A 26,067-nucleotide genomic window follows, 5' to 3' on the forward strand; every position below is an offset into this window, starting at 1 on the left:
TAGTTTCCAGTTTCAACATTACCAAGATTGTTTAAAGACCAGCGACATCAACATGATTTGGACCTAACGATTGTTTTGAATTTCCAGAGCTTTTTCGTAAACTCTATAGCTTTGTCGTAGTTTCCAGTTATAATATACACATTACCAAGATTGTTTAAAGACGCAGCAACATCAACATGATTTGGACCTAACGATTGTTTTCGAATTTCCAGAGCTTTTTCATGAAACTCTATAGCTTTGTCGTAGTTTCCAGTAATACACACCAAGATTGTTTAAAGACGTAGCGACATCAACATGATTTGGACCTAACGATTGTTTTCGAATTTCCAGAGCTTTTCATGAAACTCTATAGCTTTGTCGTAGTTTCCAGTAAACACATACCAAGATTGTTTAAAGACGCAGCGACATCAACATGATTTGGACCTAACGATTGTTTTGAATTTCCAGAGCTTTTCATGAAACTCTATAGCTTTGTCGTAGTTTGTTCATCAAACACATTACCAAGATTGTTTAAAGACCAGCGACATCAACATGATTTGGACCTAACGATTGTTTTGAATTTCCAGAGCTTTTCGTGAAACTCTATAGCTTTGTCGTAGTTTCCAGTTATATATACACATTACCAAGATTGTTTAAAGACGCAGCGACATCAACATGATTTGGACCTAACGATTGTTTTCGAATTTCCAGAGCTTTTCGTAAAATCTATAGCTTTGTCGTAGTTTCCAGTTTTTAAACAATAAACCAAGATTGTTTAAAGACGCAGCAACATCAACATGATTTGGACCTAACGATTGTTTTGAATTTCCAGAGCTTTTCATGAAACTCTATAGCTTTGTCGTAGTTTCCAGTTTTATAAAACACATTACCAAGATTGTTTAAAGACATAGCGACATCAACATGATTTGGACCTAACGATTGTTTTTGAATTTCCAGAGCTTTTTCATGAAACTCTATAGCTTTGTCGTAGTTTCCAGTATTAATATACACATTACCAAGATTGTTTAAAGACGCAGCGACATCAACATGATTTGGACCTAACGATTGTTTTCGAATTTCCAGAGCGTTTTCGTGACAATCTTTAGCTTTGTCGTAGTTTCCAGTTTCTATACACACCAAGATTGTTTAAAGACGTAGCGACATCAACATGATTTGGACCTAACGATTGTTTTCGAATTTCCAGAGCTTTTCATGAAACTCTATAGCTTTGTCGTAGTTTCCAGTATCATAAACACCATACCAAGATTGTTTAAAGACGCAGCGACATCAACATGATTTGGACCTAACGATTGTTTTGAATTTCCAGAGCTTTTCGTGAAACTCTATAGCTTTGTCGTAGTTTCCAGTTTCATCAAACACCTACCAAGATTGTTTAAAGACATAGCGACATCAACATGATTTGGACCTAACGATTGTTTTTGAATTTCCAGAGCTTTTCGTAAAACTCTATAGCTTTGTCGTAGTTTCCAGTTTCATTATACACATTACCAAGATTGTTTAAAGACCAGCGACATCAACATGATTTGGACCTAACGATTGTTTTCGAATTTCCAGAGCTTTTCGTAAAACTCTATAGCTTTGTCGTAGTTTCCAGTTTTTTTAAACAACAAACCAAGATTGTTTAAAGACGCAGCAACATCAACATGATTTGGACCTAACGATTGTTTTTGAATTTCCAGAGCTTTTTCATGAAACTCTATAGCTTTGTCGTAGTTTCCAGTATCATTATACACAGTACCAAGATTGTTTAAAGACGTAGCGACATCAACATGATTTGGACCTAACGATTGTTTTTTAATTTCCAGAGCTTTTCGTGAAACTCTATAGCTTTGTCGTAGTTTCCAGTTATAATATACACATTACCAAGATTGTTTAAAGACGCAGCGACATCAACATGATTTGGACCTAACGATTGTTTTCGAATTTCCAGAGCTTTTTTAAAACTCTATAGCTTTGTCGTAGTTTTCAGTTTTTTTAAACAATAAACCAAGATTGTTTAAAGACGCAGCAACATCAACATGATTTGGACCTAACGATTGTTTTTTAATTTCCAGAGCTTTTTCATGAAACTCTATAGCTTTGTCGTAGTTTCCAGTTATAAAACACAATACCAAGATTGTTTAAAGACGCAGCGACATCAACATGATTTGGACCTAACGATTGTTTTTAATTTCCAGAGCTTTTTCGTGAAACTCTATAGCTTTGTCGTAGTTTCCAGTTATGATATACACATTACCAAGATTGTTTAAATACGCAGCAACATCAACATGATTTGGACCTAACGATTGTTTTCGAATTTCCAGAGCTTTTTCGTAAAACTCTATAGCTTTGTCGTAGTTTCCAGTTCTATACACACTACCAAGATTGTTTAAAGACATAGCGACATCAACATGATTTGGACCTAACGATTGTTTTCGAATTTCCAGAGCTTTTTCATGAAACTCTATAGCTTTGTCGTAGTTTCCAGTTTCATAAAACACATTACCAAGATTGTTTAAAGACGTAGCGACATCAACATGATTTGGACCTAACGATTGTTTTCGAATTTCCAGAGCTTTTTCATGAAACTCTATAGCTTTGTCGTAGTTTCCAGTTTCATAAACACATTACCAAGATTGTTTAAAGACCTAGCGACATCAACATGATTTGGACCTAACGATTGTTTTGAATTTCCAGAGCTTTTCATAAACTCTATAGCTTTGTCGTAGTTTCCAGTTATAATATACACAATACCAAGATTGTTTAAAGACGCAGCAACATCAACATGATTTGGACCTAACGATTGTTTTCGAATTTCCAGAGCTTTTTGAAACTCTATAGCTTTGTCGTAGTTTCCAGTTTCTATACACACTACCAAGATTGTTTAAAGACGTAGCGACATCAACATGATTTGGACCTAACGATTGTTTTCGAATTTCCAGAGCTTTTCATGAAACTCTATAGCTTTGTCGTAGTTTCCAGTATCTTTATACACATTACCAAGATTGTTTAAAGACCCAGCGACAGCAACATGATTTGGACCTAACGATTGTTTTGAATTTCCAGAGCTTTTCGTTAAACTCTATAGCTTTGTCGTAGTTTCCAGTTTCATAAAACACATTACCAAGATTGTTTAAAGACCTAGCGACAGCAACATGATTTGGACCTAACGATTGTTTTTGAATTTCCAGAGCTTTTTCATAATACTCTATACCTTTGTCGTAGTTTCCAGTTTCATTATACACATTACCAAGATTGTTTAAAGACGCAGCAACATCAACATGATTTGGACCTAACGATTGTTTTCGAATTTCCAGAGCTTTTTCATGAAACTCTATAGCTTTGTCGTAGTTTCCAGTTTCATAAAACACATTACCAAGATTGTTTAAAGACGCAGCGACATCAACATGATTTGGACCTAACGATTGTTTTCGAATTTCCAGAGCTTTTTCATGAAACTCTATAGCTTTGTCGTAGTTTCCAGTTTCATAAAACACATTACCAAGATTGTTTAAAGACGTAGCGACATCAACATGATTTGGACCTAACGATTGTTTTCGAATTTCCAGAGCTTTTCATGAAACTCTATAGCTTTGTCGTAGTTTCCAGTTTCATAAAACACATTACCAAGATTGTTTAAAGACCTAGCGACATCAACATGATTTGGACCTAACGATTGTTTTTGAATTTCCAGAGCTTTTCATAATACTCTATAGCTTTGTCGTAGTTTCCAGTTATAATATACACATTACCAAGATTGTTTAAAGACGCAGCAACATCAACATGATTTGGACCTAACGATTGTTTTCGAATTTCCAGAGCTTTTCGTGAAACTCTATAGCTTTGTCGTAGTTTCCAGTTTCTATACACACTACCAAGATTGTTTAAAGACGTAGCGACATCAACATGATTTGGACCTAACGATTGTTTTCGAATTTCCAGAGCTTTTTCATGAAACTCTATAGCTTTGTCGTAGTTTCCAGTATCACTAAACACCATACCAAGATTGTTTAAAGACGCAGCGACATAAACATGATTTGGACCTAACGATTGTTTTGAATTTCCAGAGCTTTTCATGAAACTCTATAGCTTTGTCGTAGTTTCCAGTTTCCTCAAACACCGCACCAAGATTGTTTAAAGACATAGCGACATCAACATGATTTGGACCTAACGATTGTTTTGAATTTCCAGAGCTTTTTCGTAAACTCTATAGCTTTGTCGTAGTTTCCAGTTTCATTATACACATTACCAAGATTGTTTAAAGACCCAGCGACATCAACATGATTTGGACCTAACGATTGTTTTCGAATTTCCAGAGCTTTTTCGTGATGGTTTTTAGCTTTGCTATAATTCCCAGTGTCATGGTATAAAAGACCAAGGATATTAAAATACCAAGGTTTGTCATAACTAGATTTAAATTTATCCAATAGTTCAAGAGCAAGATCGTATTTTCCAAAATGTCTTAATCTGTCAACAAAATATTGGAAAACTTGTAAAGTATTCATGTTGATTTTTGTCTTGTTGGTCTTTAATAATTGAACAATTTTTTCAAGATGTGGCATTAATTTGATTTCGTCGTCTCTCTCTTTAAACATGTAAAGTGCTTCAGATATTTGATCAACATTAGCTTCCATTTCATGTTCTTCATTTGAATGTTCAGATTGATAATCAATAATTGCTTTGTGAACAATACGATGTAGACTAATGTCATTATTTTCTGAATGCAAGAACAATGAGCATTCGTCTAAACAAAGACATATATCTTCCTCAGCTTGTTTGGGATCATTTTGTTGAACATAATAAACCATAATGTCTCGTGGTAAAGGATCAAATGATATCATAGAAAAAAAAGCTAATAACCAGTGCTAATATTGAGGATTCTTCTGCACTTTGTTTGACAGCTAAAAGTGAAGCTTGTAACATACTTCTAGGATATACCGAGTTGAATTTAACAAAAGTGGCGCTCATGTTTTCTTCTTCTTCTAAAGATATTTTCTTTAAATATTCTTTCCAAGTAAATGAACAGTTTGCTTTGTTTACACGACTGACATAATAACCAGTAGCAGCCAAAGACAGCGGTTGACGATCTAAGGCGTGCGATACTTCATTCAACAATTGATCATCAGCATTTTCATCTTTAGTGTAAGAATTCAACAATTGACAACATTCTCTGTCATTCAATCCTTTACTGATAGAAATATGTTTGCTGGATAATTCATCGTAAGGTACGGCATCTGTATTCTGAACAGTTATTATTAGTTGTCCATTTTTCCACATATGATCACCTACTTGTGGTAGTAACGAAGAAATTTCGCTCAGTTGCACAACGTTGTCGACAATAATCAACCAATTTTGCCAGAATTTCAATCGAGCAGATACTAACGATCGAAGGTTCTTGACTTTCTCTTTGGCGGAAAAATTTTCATCTTTAAATTTTTCAACCATAAACTTGTTACAGTTTAAGCGGTATCCAAGGTCACAGTAAGATTGTAAAAGAGATGCCACATTCTTCCCATCGAGAGTCATTACAAACGAAGTTTTGTTTTTCCAATCACACGATATTTTTTCACAAACCTGTCTCGCCAGTTGAGATTTACCACTGCCAGGATTACCAGTGATGTAAAAATATGTCAGTTCGTTATTGTTATCATTCCTTAATTTTTTAAGATCGTTTATGATTTTATCTCGTAATTCGATGCGTTCAACGAGAAAATGTTTAGGTTTTGAAGGAAAAACTTGAAACGAATTAAAACTGTTACGATGATTTTTTATTTTATTGATTTCATCGAGAGAAAATTTCAAATCTTGAAATGATTTTTCAATGATATTGACTATTTTATCAAAATCATCATCTGAGTATTCACTTTCATACCAATGTGCGTCTTTGTTTCTTTCACCACGAAGTGCATGAACAGCATCTATTGTTTTTTTATTAAGATGTCTGCTAATCGATTTTGAAAAAAGTATAGCATCGAATAATGTTGTGCAGTCCCATTTACTTGTGTCTCCATCTTGATATTTTAACTTTAGTGTTTTATCCAACTTCCTACCCGATTCTAAAGTGCAAAATTTTTTACCACTCTTTATGGTATCGTCCCATTCTCCATGTGTTAATTTGTAACGAGAGTTCCATTCTTTGATGAAAAATTGAGCAAGTTCCGTTTGTACCACATTGATTATTTGCTGAATGTAAAGTAGATTTCTGCTTTCTCTTGATTCCATCTAAAAAAGAATATGATGTATCAAGAAGACAGTTAAAATCATCAATTTCAAAAGTTCGACCTGCATCATATATCACTCTTCGTTAAAGTCGAGGATATACATGATGAAATCAAACTTATTTATTCGTTTTTAAATTCAACTTCACCAAAAGCATGCTATTAATGCAAATTGAGACATAGACAACTACTAAATGGCAGATATAATGCTACAGCTTTTGCCAATTATAGCAGCTTTTCAACAAAATATTAAAAACAGCATGTGACTTGTTACAAGACAGACATTGCTATTGCTAGATTTTTATGTCTTTGGATCGTCAATGTCAAATATCGTTTGTAATGGTGAAAATCCAAGCTAGAAATGCTGGAGATACCTCTGTACTTGACGGTATTTCTATACATCAGTTGATTGTTACGTGACACGTAACAAATCACACTTTAACTTATATACCTTAACTGACATGTGTTGCATTCAAAATTAGACTATTTAATTTAACTTGTTTTGTAGGAATTAAAGCAGCAAAGAAAAAGCGCCCATCTCAAAACACAAATATGCCTATATGTCAGGTGAATGTTGATCAAAGTGGACTTAGTAAAGAAAAAAGCGGTATGGTGTAATAAGTGAGAAGGGAAACAGTTCCTTCAGCAAAAAGTGGAAAGACTTGCTTCTAGAGATAATTTACAATATTAAATGAGCCTTGTCTTGAACTGACTAATGCTACGAATTTATTTTACATATCCTTGTTACTAGCACATGTTGGAAAATGAACCTTAGGAGTGGACAAAGCCGTATATACTTCCATCGTAATACCGGAAGTCATTGCGTAGTTGCCGGACCCTTTTAATTGACAATAACAAGACGTTCGATTTAACAGAATGGTCAATGAAAAATGCGTTGAACGCAATTCTTAAAGAGTTGGAGTTTCGAGAAGCTCACACACCGATCGGCGAGAAAACCAAGAGACAGGATGGGGAGAAACAACGAGAAACGTCGCGACAAAAACATATGGGGTCAGCATCGACACTGCACGCGAAGCATGAGAGTTGCAACGAGGTGTCAATAAACGGTAAAGCGAAAAGAAAATGCGTTTATTGTCTCGGGGAACACAATCCAGAGGAATGTAAGAAAATAACCAAGGTAACTGAGAAAAACAACTCATTCGTAAGTACGGAAGATGTTTTATTTGTTTGAAGAAAGGACATGTCAGTAAGAATTGTAATAGTAATGATAAATTTAATGCATGTGAGAAGGCACACCATAGGTCAATTTGTGAAGTCAATGGGATTCTTACAGGCGATGTTCAAACCAACCATTCTATTCTGGGATCACATTGTAGGGTAGCATTACAGACAGCACAGGCTTTCTTTAAGGGAGATAAGGGATGTGTTAGGGTCAGAGTGTTGTTTGATTCAAGAAGTCATTTGTGAATAGAAAGATTATACAGAGAGCAGGTACTCAGGCTAGTAGAAAAGAATGGATAGAAATCAAGTTGTTTGGTCAAGAGAAGGCTAAAGGTAAGTTGCGAGAAGTATTTTAATTAGAGTTGTCGTCAGTTATGGGGGGAGAGAGTGTAAGCATCGAGGCATACAGTGTAGACTGTATATCTCAAATTAGGAATGAACATGTAGAGTTGAGAAAGATGGATTATTCACATTTAAAGAGTCTGTGGTTTTCAGATGTTTGCAAGGATAAGGAAGTGCCGTGTGGTTGCCGGCTTAGAATTGCGCCAACGTATCCTCTGCGTGTCGTAAAAGACGACTAAAAGGGGTTGGTGTAAGGAAGGGCATCCTACCGTAAAACTTTTGCTCCAACAAAATTCATGGACTTTGGAAAAGAAGATATGGCCCCCAGTCCCCGGCAGCCCTTCAGTGGGCAGGGGGTGCGAAGAATCTCCGGATCGAATGGTTGTGGAAGTGTCACCCTTCGGGTAGGCACAGTGAACGTTGGGACAATGAAGGGAAGGAGTGCAGAAGTGGCGGACATGTTGAAGAGAAGGAAAGTTGATGTGTGTGGGTTTCAGGAGGTAAGGTTTAAAGGTGAAGGTACGAGAGTCATAAAGGGTGAAGATAATGGAGCGAGATTTAAGTGGTTTTGGAAGGGAAACGGAAGTGGCACGAATGGTGTTGGCTTTGCGATAAGAGAGGATTGGGCGAAGTCAGTTGTAGCAGTGAAGAGAGTTTCGGACAGAGTCCTGAGAGTTGATGTAGTTATTGAGGCCGAAGTTGTGAGTTTCGTTGTGGTGGTGCTCCGCAGGTTGGACGAAGTGCGGAGGAGAAGGAAAAGTTCTACGACAGCGTGTATGCAGTGAGAGCAGACATTAGAGGGCGATGTGTGATGCTTGGTGATTGGAACGGTCATGTGGGAAGCGTAAGAAAAGGATACTGTGCATGGAGGTTTTGGAGTTGGTGATATGAATGCTGAAGGCGAGACGATATTGGAGTTAGCAGCGAGTTGTGGGATGGTGGTAGTGAATACGTGGTTTATAAAGGAAGAAAAAGCATGACGTATGAATCTGGTGACAGTAGGACGGTGGTGGATTATATACTGGTGAATGAAGAAGAGAGGAAGGATGAAGTGATTGCAGGAGAAGAATGTGACCCAGCACAAGCTGAGTCATGGACTGGAGAATCAGGAAGGTGAAAAGGAGGGTTGGGTAAAGGCAAGAAGGAATCGAATGAAGGAAGCATCCGTGACGAAATTGCGACATTGAATGTTGGGTGAGACGGTGGAGGAGCGATGGACGGAGGAAGGGTGTTTTAAAGGCAGCGGAGAAGTTGTAGAAGTAAAGGCGGTGTAGTAGAAGAACAGGCATGGTGGTGGGATCAACGAGTCAGCGAAGTGATTGGCGCGAAGTTGGCATTTAAAAGGTGGAGAAAGTCGCGGACTGAAACAGATAGGATCGATTACATCCGATTCAAGAAAAAGGCGCGAAAGGAGGTGGCTAAAGCGAAAAGACATCAGAAAGAGCTTCTCGTAAAATGCAGGAGAATGGAAGAAAGCGTTGTTTAGAACAGCTAGAAAGAAGGAGAGGAACGATATTTTGGTGCTCCGGCGTGCAGAACCACGATGGGGAGTTGAAGGTGTTATTGGAAGACAGGTTAGAAGTGTGGAGGGCGTACTGTGACCGTTTGATGAATGTAGAGAATGAGTGGAATGGAGAAGTTGAAGCGGATGAAGTTTTTGGGCCGTGGGAAATAGTGACTGTTGATGAGGTGGCGGCGGCTCTGCGCAAGATGAAGAAAGGAAAGGCGACGGGACCGAGTGAAGTGGGTAGCGAAATGTTGGACAATGAACTATGCGTGAGAGAGTTGTGTAATGTAGCGAACGAGGTTTTGAGGGCTCAAAGATGCCGAGTACATGGAGAAAGAGTCTAGTGGTCCCGCTGTACAAAGGAAAGGAGCAGCAACGGTATGTGGGAATTACAGGACTATTAAGCTGATGGAGCATGCGTTGAAAATAGTAGAGAGAGTGTTTGAAAGAAGGTTGAGGGAAGTTCGGATGGGGGAAGAGCAGTATGGATTCATACCGGGGAGAGGAACGACGGATGCGTGTTTTGTGTTGAGGCAGCTGCAGGAGAATTTTGGAGAAGGACAGAGAATTGTATATGGTGTTTGTAGATTTGGAGAAGGCGTTTGATAGAGTTCCGAGAAAGGTGAGACGCGCTGCGTAAGAAAGGTGTGACAGAGAATATGGTTCAGGGAGACTTATGAAGGTGTAGAGGCGGTGGTTACGGAGGAAGGTGCTAGATCTGGTGTTTTGAGGTAAAGTTGGTGTTCATCAAGGTTCAGTCTTGTCGCCGTTACTGTTTGCTTGTGTGATGGATGTACTGACAGAGGAAGTGAGAAGAAAAGAAGGATGCTGGTGTTTGTTGTATGCAGATGACATTGTCTTGGTGGCGGAGTCGAAGCAGAAAGTTCTGGAATGGTACCGAGAATGGAAAACGGCAATAGAAGTCAAGGGACTGAAAGTGAATGAGGCAAAGACGAAGGGCATGAGATGCTCGAGGCAGGTGGAGGTGAAGGACAGTGATAAATGGCCATGTGTGTGTGTGTGGGAAAAGAGTTGGAGTGAATTGATAATGTGTGGGAAATGGTGGGGTTCATGGAAGATGTTCAGGTGTCCGTGGTGCATTGACAAGAGTAACTGATTTTGAGTGGATGTCGAAGTGGTGGGCGCGAAATGTGAACTTGAATGGTTTGGAGTTGGAATATATCAGAGTTTAAAAATGATGGTGGAGGGTGCGAGCAAGCGGTGAGGAACAGAGTTCAAGCAGCGTGGTGGAGTTTTAGAGAGTTGTCGGGAATGTTGTGCGGAAAGTCGACTTCGTTGAGGCAGAAGGGAGAATTGTATAAGGCATGTGTTAGAAGTGTTTTGGGATATGGAGCAGAGTGTTGGGCGCCGAAAGCAGAGGACCTGAGAAGATTGGCGTCGACGGAAAGGAGAATGCTTAGGATGATGTGGTGTAACGTTGATGGATAGGATTCGAAGTGAAGAGATTAGAGAAAGAGTTGGTGTTGAGTGTATCGAGAATTGGGTAAGACGCCAGCGTTTGAGGTGGTTTGGGCATGTGGAAAGGAGGGAAGAAAGTGCTGAAATTCGTAGAACGTTGCATATGAATGTTGATGGAGTCCGCAAACGAGGTAGACCGAGAAAGAGATGGATGGATGTTGTGAACAGTGATATGAAGGCGATGGTAAACGAGAGATATGGCGAGAGATAGAGATGTGTGGCGTGGAAAATTCATGGACCGGTCAACCCCTGGCGGGATTAATACTGGCCGGTATATAAATGTTGTTTGTTTGTTTGTTGGTGTTGCAAGGATAAGGAAGTTTTAGATATTAAAGTTTTGATTGGGGCAGATTATCATTGGTGGTTTCAGGAAAGCAATGTTGTTCGGGGACAGGTAGATGAACCAGTTGCTGTGTCTACTAAGTTAGGTTGGGTGTTGTCCGCCCCATGAAAGGGAGAAACGATTTAGATAACATGCACACTCAAGTAAACTTCATTGCGCATGAAAGATCAGAAAATTTAAGTTTAGATAAGAATGTCAATCATTTGTGGGATTTTGAAACTTTAGGAAGAGCAGAGGAAGATTATTTTCATGAATTGTTAAAGGATTCTATTGTGTTTAATGGCAACAGATACAGTGTCAAATTGCCTTGGAAAGAAGGACATAGTTTAGACTATACAAATTACAGCATAAACTTGAGAAGATTCACGGGTCAGTTACTACGGCTGAAAAGGTAACCAGAAATTTTAGAAGAGTATGATAAGACAATCAAAGATCAATTGAGGAAGGGTATTATAGAACCAGTGATAAAACTGGAGCAAGCTGATAAAATACATTATTTACAACATCATGCAGTTATTTGCAGAAAGCAAAACAACTAAGGTAAGAGTTGTTTATGATACATTGTGTAAAGAGTCACCCAAGGCTGCCTCACTCAATGACTGCTTGCATGTGGGACCCAAATCAGCACCATTGCTCTTTCATATTTGATAAAGTTTAGAGAGAAGAGAGTCGCTTTAGTGGCAGATATTGAAAAGGCATTTTTGAATACAGAAGTTGATACTTTGTACTGGGACTGCCTAAGATTTTTATGGGTTGATGATGTAAACAATGAGAGGGTGAAGCCTGTAGAATATTGATTTTGTAGAGTAGCGTTTGTGTTAACTGCTCTCTATTTTGTTGAATGCGACACTGCAGTATCATTTAGACACATTCATAGAGATGGAACAAGCACACTGTTAAAAAACTCAAAATTAGCTTTTATGTCCAGGATCTAGTGTCCGGTGAACAATCCAAGAAGAAAGGAATGAGGTTGTATGAGTCAGCAAGTGAACGATTGGCTGCAGGAGGATTTAGGCTTAGGAAGTGGCTAAGTAACGATGAGAATGTTTTGAAAGAAATAGAATAGAGAGAAAGAAGCATTTTGAGGAAAGAAGGGCAGAATTAAGTAATTCAAAAGTGGTTGATGAGCAAACTTATGCCAAAGCATCAGTTGGGGGAAATAGTATCAGTGGAAGTTTTGAGAAAGTACTAGGATTGGGATGGGAGTGTAAGTAGGATCACTTTGTATTTAGCCTCTGGAAATTGTGTGAAAGAGCAAAGGCTATCATACCAAGTAAATGAAATATACTAAGTATACTTGCAAGATTATTCGATCCATTAGTTATTATAAGTCCAGTTGTAGTTTGTGCTAAGTTATTGTTTCAGGAGCTGTGTATTGAGAAATCTGATTGGGATAATGAGCGAGAAGGTGACAAGAAAAAACGTTAGGAAAGGTGGATGGTGATTTAGAGAGAGTCAGGGACTTAGTTGTGGCGAGATGTGTGTATGGTAATTTACTTGGTAAGGTAAAGTGTTATTTGCATGGGTACGCAGATGCCAGCCAAAAGGCATACTGTGCACTCGTATATTTTGTGACAGAGCTAAACGGTGCCTACCACGTAGAGTTGCTTACGTCGAAAACAAGGATAGCGCCAATAAAATTGCAGACAACTCCCGGATTAGAAGTGATGTCAGTTGGAATATTAGCACAGTTGATGGACACAGTGAAGTTGGCTTTAGAAGGTTATGTTCAATTTAATGGTAAATACTATTGGTTGGACAGTATGACTGCATTGTGCTGGATCGGTAATTGGGGAGAATGGAAACAGTTTGTGCGCCATAGAGTTAACGAGATTTTAAGATTGAGCAGGAAGGATGACTGGAAACATTGGCGGGTGTAGAAAACCCAGCGGATTAGGTTCAAGGGGATTTACGGCATCACAATCAAAGGAAAGTGAACTTTAGTGGAAGGGTCCGAAGTGGTTGTCAAGTCCCAAGTGTGATTGGCCAATGCCAAAAGAGGTTAAAACAACAGACGAAAGTCTTGTGGAAGTCGGGAAGACAGTATTAGCTAACACACAGGCGGTAGATAAAGATTGTGTGATAAAATTTGCAAATTTAGTCAAATTAAAGTATACATCGCATTATTTTCCTTCTGTGTTTCAAGAACAATTTGTCTTGATTTAGTTGATAGTTTATGTGCACGCTGTTTATTGAATTGTATGCGAAGATTTACTCCTAGAATGGGAGCACCCTCCCTAATAGTTTAGGACAACGCCAAAACATTTAAAGCAACTGAGAAAGCGTTGAAGGGGATTTATGGAAGTAAGGAGGTAACATCTTGATTGGAAAGTAATCGGTTGATATGAAAGTTTAATTTGGCAAGGACACCTTGGTGGGGTGGATTTTTTGAGATAATGGTAGCATTGGTGAAATGCTGTCTGAGGAAGGTGTTGGGTAGCACTAAATTGAGCAAGAAAGAATTGTTAACAACATTAGTTGAGGCACAAGGTACGTTAAACTCTAGACCATTGACTTATGTATATGAATATGAAGTGAATGTAGATGTACTGACTCTTGCACATCTTATGTTTGGAAGAAGATTATTTCTTCCAGACGAAGGAATTCTTCATACTATTAATGACAAAGATGCAGGAGTGGTCAAGCGTAGGTTTAGGTATTTAGCAAGATTGAGAAAGCATTTTTGGTCCTGGTGGAGGAAGAAATACAGCGTCCTACATGTGGAAAATACAATCATGCTATTCTCCCAATACTTTTGAACAGGTTTTACTGTTTTCTTACCATGCAGCTTATGGTCAATAGTTAAAAAGTTGGTATATCAACTTAGACATGGTTTCTCAGGCATGTTTATCCATACTTCATCTATAGATGTTTCTTTAGCTAATTTGTTAAGTCCGTAATGTGGATATAAATCTCGCTTTACTTTTGTAAAATTACCTTTGTTTTAGAAGTAAGACTTCATATCTGACGATCTCGTCGTCCAAATTAAGCTTGCTTCAGTTCTTTACATGTCACATACCTAACAAAAAATGAGAGATTTAATATAAAGAACGCGACCAAATACATATCAGTTTGAAATTCCAAAGGACTACTTTAAATAATATAAAGTTAAACAAGTTTAAATTCAGGAATAAAGGATCATCTTTCTAAAATAGGATTTGAATGTGAATGATTAAGACACAATTTTTCAAACTTTAAATCGATTTTTTCACTTCGCTAATCAAAAATTCCATACATGTATATTATTGCAAAAGTCAGTTTATATTATAAAAAGACCTTTGTTATTGAATAATCCATCGTAAATTATCAATACATTTTAATTATCAACTGCATGCAATTGTAAATACTTATGATCAATAAAAATCACTATGCATATAACAGTGAAGGATGCAATGAAAGTAAACTTTAACACTGTTAAACTAAAATATGATCAAAAGTATAGTTTTGAAAGCTCTGTGTTGCATAAATCAACATTTTACAAAAAATAGATTCGGTCGCGTTCTTCCTCTGTGTGTAAATACATTCTTCCTGTGTTTAACTTTTGCTTGTTTTTCAAATTTCCTTACTTATAAAAAAAATGGCTTGTCGTATACAACTATGAACATTTTGCTAGAAACACAGAGATTAGTCAAAAGTGCCGTCAGCAAAAAAGGGAGGTGATGCATAATTGAACATGTGCCCACCCCGTACATAAATTTTTACAAAAATCCCCCTTTTTTCCACAGACAAGTATAGTTTATATAGAAAAATTCAGCGTTCTACATGTAGGAAATGTTCTCATGTTATTCTGCCTCCCCCATACTTTTGAACAGGTTTTACTGTCCTTTACCATGCAGCTTATTGTCAATAGTTAGAAAGTTGGTATATCAACTTAAATATGATTTCTCTTGAATGTTTAGTCATACATTATCGAGATGCTTCAGTTGCAAATCTGTTATGTAAAGTTAGTAATATTATTTCAGAATCTCGTTTTACTTTCGACAAATTATCTACGTTTTATAAATAAGACTTCATATATGACGACCTTGTAGACAAAATTATGCTTGCTTTACTTCTTTACATGTCACATACCTAACAAAAGATGAGAGATTTATTAAAAAGAACGCGACCACTTACATATCAGTTTAAAAATGGTGATAATAATTCATACCTTATTGTTAAATCAATCTTTTATCCATGTGAGTTTTGTTACATAAACACAGTTAAATAGCGAGCGAAGATGAGGAGTGAGTCAGGATCTCTTTCATCAAACAGTATTATAAAACATTGATGACGCCTATGTAGAACATTCTAGTTATATAACTAATTATACATCACTGACTAAAAACAATTGCTATAGAAATAAAAATACATAAATAAGAACCTCATGCAGAGTACATAATAACATTGAGATTAGTCAAATTCCAAAGGACTACTGCTAAATCTTATAAAGTTAAACAAGTTTTAACTAAGGAATAGAGAATCATCTATCTAAGACAAGATTTGAATGCCAATGATTAAGACACGATTTTCGCAACTGTGAATGGAGTTTTTTCCATCATTAATGAAAAATTTCATACATGTATATTCTTGCATAAGTCAGTTCTTATTATAAAAAATCTTTGTTAGTTAATAAACCATTGTAAATTACGAATACGTGGCAAACATCAATTGCACGCAATTATATTTACTTATGATCAATGAAGACACTGTGGATATAACAGTAAAGGTTGCAATGAAAGTAAACCTTAAAACTGTCAAACATGATCAAAAGTATAATTTTAAAAGCTCACTGTGTTGCATGAATGAACATTTCACAAAAATAGATTCGGTTGCGTCTTTCTCTGTGTAAACACATTCTTCCTGTGTTCAACATTTGCTTGTATTACAAATGTTCTTATTTTTAAAATGAAAGGTTTGCTTGATACAATTAACAGCATTTTGCTAGACACACAGCGATTAGTCGAAAGTGGCGTCGGCAAAAAATGGAGGTGATGCATGATTGGACATGCTATCCTCCCTACATAAATTTTTACAGATTCCCATTTTAACCATAGAGAAGTATGCTATTTCACCTCTCCCATACCTTTGAACAGGTTTTGCTTTCCTTTACCATGCAGCTTATTGTCAATAGTTAGAAAGTTGGTATATCAATTTTGATATGATTTCTCATGCATGTTTAGTCATACTTAATCGAGATGCTGCTTTAGCTAATTTGTCATGTCGTTAGTGTAGTTCTAAAATATCGCTTAATTTTTCTAAAATTACATTCTTTCAAAAGTAAGACGACCGTGTGAACAAAATTATGCTTGCTTTAGTTCTTTACATGTCACATACTCGACAAACGGATGAGAGATTTAATATAAACAACGCGACAACATACATATCAGTTAAAAATGGTGATCATATTTTATTCCTTATGGCAACATTAGCGTCAACAGCTCGACGAAATATAATTGCAAAGTTACGAAACGCCTAAATGTTTAAAAAAATCCGACTAAATATTTCAATTATCACTGATGGCATGCATGAGCCATTTGCAATTTCAAACTTAATTTTCCTCCTGCTTCATAAATGTCACTTCATACCATCACAAGTATAATGAAATAACACATATTTTATAAATATACCGTCCGGACCCAAAGATGAATATAATTGCATGCTAGCAAGCAATTTGAATTCCTTGGCAAACAAACACATAACGATAAACAGGCCTTCCTTTCGATAGCAGTAATTATTTTTCGTAAGTAAATTGTTTGTATTTGCAACTTCGTTTGATTGGTATACAATTACAGGATTACAAATTGCTACGGGTATCTATGATGTAAATTTCATAGTACTAAGGTGTGACTAATATTTAGTAAAAATATATTAACTAAATATGACAAACATTTTGTATTTAAGGTCACATTTATACATCGTAAACACACATGATAATTCTTTATCTTTTGTCTTACAAACCTTTTGCTGGTCGACGGTTGGAACTTTGAACATTCAATCTTTCAGATAAATTCAACGTTCAGAAGAGTTAAGCGTCAAATGTCTGCGTCGTTTGAGTTAATACGGGGCAAACAATATTGGGCCACTTAGCGAAAAATGCGGTCCTAAATTTTAATGCGCATGCGCTACTTCCGCCATGATGGCAGCAAGATAAACTTACAACTCAAAAATCTTGGCGTTATTACTTGAAAAGTTGAAATATTTATCCTGAGCCGACCAAATCAAAGCAGTGGTTAATAAAAGCAATCAAGACCTACCCTCAGTATCGTGCTGAAATGGGAACATACAATCAACATATTTTTATTCTTTTTCATGTACAACCAATGTGTACAATTCTATCGAGACCTGTATGAGAAATGCTGTGCCGTGGCCGTGTGAAAAATTTGACGTTCAAGATTAAACACAGATGCTCTAGAGAATTTTTTTGGAACAATACACCAGCAAGGAGGTAATTTTGACAACCCACGCCAATACAATTTATCAGGGCTTTTTGAAAGGTTTTTTTTCAGTTCACTTTTGACCTCTTCGAAAGAAAACTGTTCTAAAGATATACACACTCTGCTAACACAATTATAAAAAAAAAGCCCAACCCATTTAGTATGCCACTTACTTATGCAAAAGCTCCAAATAACTCACTGTTGATTGGTGAAAATGACTACCGAGAACAAAATATTAGCAACAATTTATTGCTCAAAAATGCTGCTGCCTATGTTTCAGGATATTTGCTAAGCAAAGCTTTCAAAATCCACAGCTGTCTCCAATGTAAGAACGTTTTGACTTCAAATAACATAAACAATGATGGTAATTTGCTTTGCTATTTCAAGGCATGTAAAGAACTCAACTTTGGTGGGCTGACTGCTCCTTCATCGTGCTATTTAAATTACATTATGCAACTTGAAGACACCTTTGTGGATTGCTTCTCAGTCACAACCAAAATCTGAATGTTGGAAAGAGCATCTTGAAGAGTCTTAACATGATACCAGTGCCATTCCGACATGTTCACAGTTTCCACTGCAATCTTTGGTCAAACTTTTTAAGAATGCGAATTTATTACAGCATCAAATTTGCAAATAGCGAGTTTTCCTCTTCTAATAAAAGATCGCGAAGTACATTAAAGTCAAGCATTTGTAACATTCTACAAACTTACTACAAGGAAAATTCCATAGACAAAGTTGATGATCCTTTTCATTGTAACTCGCAATACAAGCATAACCATGATTGAATGTTGGCAAGTTGGCAAAAGCTTTGAGGCAATCGTTTGCTTTCTCAGTAAAACAATGCCGAAAATGATTTCCGACAAATTGGTATTAATTGTCATCGGGTCGTCGGTCACAAACAATGATGACGTTTCTACCTTTGACTGATGGAAACATGCAAACATGTCAATATTCAATATGGTGTTTGAACGAATTAATTTTATTCCTCCTGTCATTGAAGATAACCCAAACAGCTGGGGTCCTACCTCTGTTTCAGATGCATTTAAAGGAATACCTTATCAACCATTCTCTAAAGGACATAAACTTGGCAAGGTAAAATATTTCATAAGAAATTCCTTGCTATCAATGTCTTCCACTCTGACCTTTAGTTGTTCTTATATTTTTGTGTCACGTGGTGAAATTTATAATCATATTTTACTAGCTATTATTGTAAAACATTGTTATGTAGTCATAAAAACCATTACTCTACACTTGTAAGAGGATAAAATATTATTTCTTGTATTGACTGTATAAATACAGGTCTTATAACATACATTTTCATTTTATGTAGGTTTCTGATTGGTCAAGTACAGCCTATCAAGATCGTTGATACCAAAGTTTGTATTCTGTCTAGACTTCACTATTTTCATGCAGTTTAATCATCTTGTTTTACTTCCATAGATAAATACTTAAATCAATTTGGTGGTGGTAATCAATATGCATATTATCATGAAGAAGATGAATCAACTTTCCATCTTGTTGACACAAGTCGACCACAAAAGCCTGTTTACATGCGCAATAGGAACAAATTCAATCAGGTACAATAGAAAATTTTTCTATACTTTTAAGTCTCAAAGTAAAATCACTTCTTTATTATATTTGTAAATTTGCTCATCTAAATTACTCCTTTTCATATGAACAACAATAACATAAAATTTTTTAATTTTTAGAGAAATAATCGACGTGATAAAGAGCATCAAATGCAACGTCAGCAAGCTGGGATGCAGAATTTGTTGAAGACTCGTGACAACAGACTCCATCGTAAATTGCAGAAATAATTTGCCAACAGAAACAACTGGCAAGAACGTAGAAATCAGGTTTGTAATAAACTTAGTTGAGGGAGGGGAGGGAGGGTAAGTTTTAAGGTGCAACTTCAGTGAAGAAAGTGAACAAAAGAATTGTGATAGTGTGTTACATGTATGAAGACTTTGAACTCCAAAGGATACATTATAAATTTATGGTAATTATGCAACTTGCATAAGATATTATGGTACACAAACAGATGTACCTCAACCATGAACACCTCGGAGGATACATAATAAATTTGTAGTAACATGACTGGTACACTTATGGATATACTCTAATTTTATATCTATATATTTAACTTATATGTAGACTCCTCAGAGGATACGTAATGCATCTGTGATGGTTCGGGAAGAGTGGAAGGTTATTGAAGAAATGGATTTTCCAAGATTATCAAAATTGAGTCTACCAAATGTTCTTGATCCAGATGATTTGTATGTTGTATCAGAATTCATTGTTGTATAAAACCTTCTTTGAATTTGCTAAACAAATGAAAGCAATTTTAACATCTATTCTGAATAGATACTAATGAATATCTTGTTTTTATCTGTTTATGAAGATCTCTCTATTTCTGTGCTTTGTTAAATAGGGTAAAATGTGGTGAACTGGAATATTAGGACAAGGCTTATGATCGTGTCAACATTAAGAATGAAGTCCCACTTGCCTTGCAAAACAGGATTTTCCATAAAGTCACAACGACTGATGATCCTGTTATCAGAAATGTAAGAAAACATTACTTGCTTTCATTGAATTAAATGGTTTGGATAACCATCATAATGATAACCACCAATGTTAACCACAATTGTTAACCACCAATGTTAACCACCAATGATAACCACCAATCATGACCAGTTATTAACCATTAATCATGACCAGTTATTAACCACCTATCATGACCAGTTATTAACCACCTATCATGACCAGTTATTAACCATCAATCATGACGAGTTATTAACCACCAATCATGACCAGTTATTAACCACCAATCATGACCAATTATTAACCACCAATCATGACCAGTTATTAACCACCAATCATGACCAGTTGTTAACCACCAATCATGACCATTATTAACCACCAATCATGACCAGTTATTAACCACCAATCATGACCAGTTATTAACCACCAATCATGACCAGTTATTAACCACCAATCATGACCAATTATTAACCACCAATCATGACCAGTTATTAACCACCAATCATGACCAGTTATTAACCAACAATCATGACCAGTTATTAACCACCAATCATGACCAGTTATTAACCACCAATCATGACCATTTATTAACCACCAATCATGACCAGTTATTAACCACCAATAATAACCAAGAATTATAAGCGTATGCATATTGCAAATGAATTGTAGGAACGAAATATAAAAACATTTACTTTATTGAAAAATTTAATTGTTCAATTTACTTTGATTTTACCAGATTTTAATGAAAGGAAATGTGTTTGCTACAGATACCATTATATCTACATTGATGACCTGCACAAGATCTGTGTACTCTTGGGACATTATAGCACATGTATGGATAGTATTTTTGTGAGAATTATCAATATACTATTAGTGATATTTATAACTATAAATGAAGTATTTATTTCATGTGATTTTAGCGTGTTGGCTCAAAACTGTTTTTTGACATGAGAGATGAATCAGCATTTGGTTTGTAAATTTTTAGTTTTAATTGATAATTGAAGAAACAACAAGCTTTTTTTATTATTGATGTCGTTTTTTAGATCTTTTGACTGTTAATGAAACAGCTGTGGAAACACCTATAGATGATAATGCAGAGAAAAGCATAAACTCTACGACGAACCTTGGTCTGGAAGCAACTTTTATAAACCAAAATTTCTCACAGCAAGTCTTGAAACGCTCAGAGGAAAAGGAGAAGTTTGATAAACCAAATCCTTTCATTGCCGAAGATAATGAAGAAGAAGAAAAGGTGGCATCCGTTGGTTACAGGTAAATTGTTCTTGTATAAATATAGATTGAAGACTAAGATCTAAAAAAGGAGATATTGTGCTTTACGGCGGGTATAAAAAAATCAGACCATTTAAAAAATGTCCAGCAAACTATCATTTCATCAACATCCATGCATTTTGGCATTGTCTGATTTATCTAAAAGTAAAAACAATCAGAAAAATTTATCTCGAAAATTGGGAGAGCACTTTGTAAAGCGTCAATTTAACTGCTTGCTCAAAGAAAATGAAAGGTTTAAAATTTAATTTAGTCGACCTGGTGAAAGTTTGTCATGTGCGGTGAAAAATTTTAGAAAATTTGATGTTCACCGTGTTCAACATATCAAAATTGGACGTTTTGTGTGTTTCACTTCTTTTTCTTATTCAAGACTGATAACATGCATAATTGACTGTTGGAATTTACTTAACTAACAAAAAATACTTAATTTGAAGGACAAACAAGTTTGGCCACACCAAGCCATAGTTTTCTGAACTTTTTTCCAACTTTTTTCATACACCCTGGCATACATGTGCTAAATTTTAACTATCATTGCTTTATGTTATTAAAACGCGCTGGAAACATGTTTTGACTTATTTATTTCGTAATTTTTTGATATCACATAAATTATTAAATATTTTATTTCATTGTGTTGAAGGTATACATGTTTTGACTTATTTATTTCGTAATTTTTTGATATCACAAAAATTATTAAATATTTTATTTCATTGTGTTGAAGGTATACATGTTTTGACTTATTTATTTGTAATTTTTGATATCACAAAATTATTAAATATTTTATTTCATTGTGTTGAAGGTATACATGTTTTGACTTATTTATTTTGTAATTTTTTGATATCACAAAAATTACTAAATATTTTATTTCATTGTGTTGAAAATATACATGTTTTGACTTATTTATTTTGTAATTTTTTGATATCACAAAAATTACTAAATATTTTATTTCATTGTGTTGAAGGTATACATGTTTTGACTTATTTATTTTGTAATTTTTTGATATCACAAAAATTACTAAATATTTTATTTCATTGTGTTGAAGGTATACATGTTTTGACTTATTTATTTCGTAATTTTTTGATATCACAAAAATTATTAAATATTTTATTTCATTGTGTTGAAGGTATACATGTTTTGACTTATTTATTTCGTAATTTTTTGATATCACAAAAATTATTAAATATTTTATTTCATTGTGTTGAAGGTATACATGTTTTGACTTATTTATTTCGTAATTTTTTGATATCACAAAAATTACTAAATATTTTATTTCATTGTGTTGAAAGTATACATGTTTTGCCTGCTTGTTCTTCCATTAAGAAGAAAAATGTGATAGTGTACAAGATAATTTTGACTTTCATCCTTCGCTGTGACCTTTCCTCGTTAAAATGTTGTATTAATCTCAACCAGTGAAATCATTTGTCTCTTATTTAGATATCGTAAATGGAACCTTGGCAATGATATAGAAATTGTTATAAGATGTGAACATGATGCAGTATTGTCACCTGGAACTTACATCAACATAAAGGCTCTAAATGAATGGGAATCTAAGGTACATTTATGTATGTGTAGGGAGGTATGGGAGAATGTCGTCATTACGTCATGTATGTATGTGTAGGGAGGTATGGGAGAATGTTGTCATTACGTCATGTATGTATGTGTAGAGGTATGGGAGAATGTTGTCATTACGTCATGTATGTATGTGTAGGGAGGTATGGGAGAATGTTGTCACGTCATGTATGTATGTGTAGGGAGGTATGGGAGAATGTTGTCATTACGTCATGTATGTATGTGTAGGGAGGTATGGGAGAATGTTGTCATTACGTCATGTATGTATGTGGGAGGTATGGGAGAATGTTACGTCATGTATGTATGTGTAGGGAGGTATGGGAGAATGTTGTCATTACGTCATGTATGTATGTAGGGAGGTATGGGAGAATGTTGTCATTACGTCATGTATGTATGTGTAGGGAGGTATGGGAGAATGTTGTCATTACGTCATGTATGTATGTGTAGGGAGGTATGGGAGAATGTTGTCATTACGTCATGTATGTATGTGTAGGGAGGTATGGGAGAATGTCGTCATTACGTCATGTATGTATGTGTAGGGAGGTATGGGAGAATGGCGTCAAAAGCTAGACACTCAACGTGGAGCTGTCTTGGCTACTGAACTCAAGAACAATGGCTGTAAGCTGGCAAAGTGGACTGTTGCGTCTGTTTTGTCGGGCTCTGAGTACTTAAAAATTGGGTGAGTATTGCAATTTGCAATGGAAATGATAGTTTTCATATTTATTATCTTCTGCGTTGTTTTTTAGTTTAATTTTTCTTTGTTTCAATTTAGTTACGTTTCACGTAAAAATTTTATGGATTCATCAAAGCATTGCATTCTGGGTACACAGCAGTTTAAACCACGTGAACTTGCTAGTCAGATGAATCTCAGTATGGACAATGGTTGGGGAATAGTACGATGTATTATTGATTATTGTATGAATCTTGAAAAGGGGAAATATCTTATTTTGAAGGATCCTAACAAGGTAACAAAGGCTGTACTGAGCTTATAGTTAACTGGCTCGTTAATCTTTTTTTTGGCAGCATTCGGATTCAGTTTAGTTTCACTCACGACAGAATTTCTTTGTTCTGGAAATGATGCATATTCATTACCCTTATTTATCATTATTTATCCATTGTGTATCCTTCTTATAAAGGGGATGATTCGTATTTACGATATTCCCAACAACACGTTTGATTCGGAAGATGACGATGATGACGAAGATGAAGAAGAAGCTGATGATGAGGATGAAGATGAACAAGAGGAGGAAATTGAGGGTATGTAAGAACAATGTTTTGATGTTTAGGGATAAGTAGGAGCATACGAAGCTCTGTTTTGTTAGTGAATCAATTCTTACTCATTTTTATAGCAAACATTTGATGATGATTTGTTGCTGAAGAATAAATTCAATTTCTATGAATTATTACAAGTACATGATTTTTTTTTCTTGAATTGTGTAATTCAATATAAGCTTCAATAATTTGCTTCGAAATAAAAATATCTTGAAATGTTCACAAGTGATTGTTTTTAAATTCCATATTGAGACTTCTTAATCAAATATCTCCATAAGTTGAATGTGAATGTCTTAATGGATGATTAATAAACATTATGAATGTGTATTGTTTTGTCGTTTATACACTTCATTTTGAGTTACATATCAACAGAAGGTTTTACGTTTTTTATGTCATTTGATATTACCAAGTATTAAAGTAAATGGTTTGAACCCGGGATCGTTACATGTTTGTAGATGGAGATCGTCGAAGTTAGTAGAGCCTTGAGAAAGACTGTTTGTTGTTGATAATGTTTATCTTCTCCCTGCTTCTGAGACAGTTAATATACACTGACTCTACTCTGACCTGGACGATTTACATCTACAAACATGTAATTTCAATGACGTCATGTGGTATTTGGTTTAACAGAATTTTGTTAGTTGAGCCACCTAGAATGAATATATGGTACTTCCCCCAACGTTCTAGTTTCGCCTCTGAATACAGCATTGACCATGAACTAACCATACATCATTAACCATGAACTAACCATACAGCATTGACCATGAACTAACCATACAGCATTAACCATGAACTAACTATAAAACAATGTACTCATAGTTTAGTCTGATAAATTTTGTGATTTGTTAACATTTTATTTTTTATTTCAGTGATGTTCAATAAGTGAAATTGGACAAAAGAATTTAAAAACCTTTTGATTTTTACATTTTATCATCCGTTTTTTAGAATGTGGAATCTTTGTTCATGGTTTTTGATATAAGAATTCGATGAAAAATTTTTTACTAGCGTTGATTTATCTCAGGAAATAACTTTAAGAAATTATTGCATGTGTCATGTTTTTCATGCATTCTTTTGCTGAGGTATTATGGTGGGCCCTAAGGGTGTCATCTGCGACGCTCAGTGTGTACTCTCTCATCCCCACCCACCCCCAACGTTCCCCCTCTCTTTGTGACGTCCTGCCATTTGCCTCAAATATTTCATTTACATCATTTCCGTTGCCCATATTGGTAAATTTCCTTCATTTGTCTTCTTTTGTGAAGTGCTTTAATAATACTGTCGTGTATCGTGGATATTTTTTACATGTAGAAAACACTTTGTATTTTCTCCTAACTTTCTTGATGCTAGCATAGGTGGTGAGAGTTGATATGTGGTGATATCAAGCGATCATAAGGTACTCGTATATACATACTTTGTTATTATCTAATTATTTTTAATTATTTTTCTAATTGACAAATAAAACTATTTTTTTTACATGTTAGTTCAGTGGAGATTATGTTGAATTTTGCAAGTGTAGATATTACAAAGCAAGCAATTATTGATCGCTTGTTGGATGGAGTAAAGCAAGTTAGTTGTAAAATATTTGTACGTAGTTTAAAGTTCGAACTTGGAACTTGTAATTTCGTTTCGTCTTTTATTGTATTGATTTTACTCGAATGATTTGGTCGACTTGAACCTCGTCGTTTCTTTAGTGTCAGGTACGATTTGGTAGTACAACCGAATTGGCTTCTGAGAAGGATAGCAGGTGAACTTGATATTTCTTCGATTGTATTGTATTGTATTCATTTTATTTCATAGTATAATCCTTATTTATCATAATCTTTGTATTTGTGATGAATTACAGAATCTCTTGTCTTTGTGAGCAATGGAACATTGTTCTTCAATTTGGCATTAAATCCACAAAAGATAAATTCTTTAAGGTATCTTCATCATTCCTCTCTCAAT

The 26,067-nt window shown here is 35.4% G+C and overlaps 2 protein-coding genes, 2 long non-coding RNA genes and 1 pseudogene across 8 annotated transcripts in view; 3 read left to right on the top strand and 2 right to left on the bottom strand.

Annotated features, from left to right (window-relative positions):
- LOC124456693 (eukaryotic translation initiation factor 3 subunit D-like) overlaps positions 1 to 24,351 on the top strand; it is a 77,068-nt gene extending 52,717 nt beyond the window's left edge. Inside the window, exons 1-14 of one of the 3 annotated variants that reach the window (XM_047007062.1) lie at positions 18,152 to 18,558; positions 18,797 to 18,842; positions 18,907 to 19,043; positions 19,176 to 19,322; positions 19,621 to 19,742; positions 19,898 to 20,030; positions 20,775 to 20,839; positions 20,928 to 20,976; positions 21,051 to 21,276; positions 22,723 to 22,840; positions 23,397 to 23,536; positions 23,630 to 23,822; positions 23,994 to 24,114; positions 24,207 to 24,351. In XM_047007062.1, the coding sequence (XP_046863018.1) occupies positions 20,795 to 20,839; positions 20,928 to 20,976; positions 21,051 to 21,276; positions 22,723 to 22,840; positions 23,397 to 23,536; positions 23,630 to 23,822; positions 23,994 to 24,114; positions 24,207 to 24,217 (903 nt within the window). In that variant the 5' untranslated portion in view covers positions 18,152 to 18,558; positions 18,797 to 18,842; positions 18,907 to 19,043; ... (2 more) ...; positions 19,898 to 20,030; positions 20,775 to 20,794 and the 3' untranslated portion in view covers positions 24,218 to 24,351. Of the gene's footprint in view, positions 1 to 18,151; positions 18,559 to 18,796; positions 18,843 to 18,906; positions 19,044 to 19,175; positions 19,323 to 19,620; positions 19,743 to 19,897; positions 20,031 to 20,743; positions 20,840 to 20,927; positions 20,977 to 21,050; positions 21,277 to 22,722; positions 22,841 to 23,396; positions 23,537 to 23,629; positions 23,823 to 23,993; positions 24,115 to 24,206 lie in introns of those variants that run through there. The other 2 variants (XM_047007060.1, XM_047007061.1) reach the window with 2 other exon arrangements.
- LOC124456682 overlaps positions 1 to 26,067 on the top strand; it is a 68,551-nt pseudogene that overhangs the window by 37,991 nt on the left and 4,493 nt on the right.
- LOC124456736 overlaps positions 1 to 26,067 on the bottom strand; it is a 38,659-nt gene that overhangs the window by 6,521 nt on the left and 6,071 nt on the right. The window lies entirely within an intron of this gene.
- Positions 4,534 to 26,067, bottom strand: part of LOC124456681 — a 50,381-nt gene continuing 28,847 nt past the window's right edge. The window contains exons 1-3 of one of the 3 annotated variants that reach the window (XM_047007052.1): positions 16,991 to 17,094; positions 13,988 to 14,069; positions 4,534 to 6,201 (exon numbers count right to left, since the gene is read on the bottom strand). In XM_047007052.1, coding sequence (XP_046863008.1) covers positions 4,807 to 6,201 — 1,395 coding nt within the window. In that variant the 5' untranslated portion in view covers positions 13,988 to 14,069; positions 16,991 to 17,094 and the 3' untranslated portion in view covers positions 4,534 to 4,806. Of the gene's footprint in view, positions 6,202 to 13,987; positions 14,070 to 15,200; positions 15,346 to 16,990; positions 17,095 to 26,067 lie in introns of those variants that run through there. The other 2 variants (XM_047007051.1, XM_047007053.1) reach the window with 2 other exon arrangements.
- On the top strand, positions 7,061 to 26,027 carry LOC124456720. The gene is made up of 5 exons (XR_006952404.1): positions 7,061 to 7,335; positions 25,072 to 25,516; positions 25,605 to 25,689; positions 25,815 to 25,867; positions 25,967 to 26,027. It is a non-coding gene; the product is annotated as an uncharacterized LOC124456720 (long non-coding RNA).

The sequence above is a fragment of the Xenia sp. Carnegie-2017 genome, unplaced genomic scaffold (assembly GCF_021976095.1).
Source record: "Xenia sp. Carnegie-2017 unplaced genomic scaffold, XeniaSp_v1 HiC_scaffold_6, whole genome shotgun sequence".
Classification (NCBI taxonomy): domain Eukaryota; kingdom Metazoa; phylum Cnidaria; class Anthozoa; order Malacalcyonacea; family Xeniidae; genus Xenia; species Xenia sp. Carnegie-2017.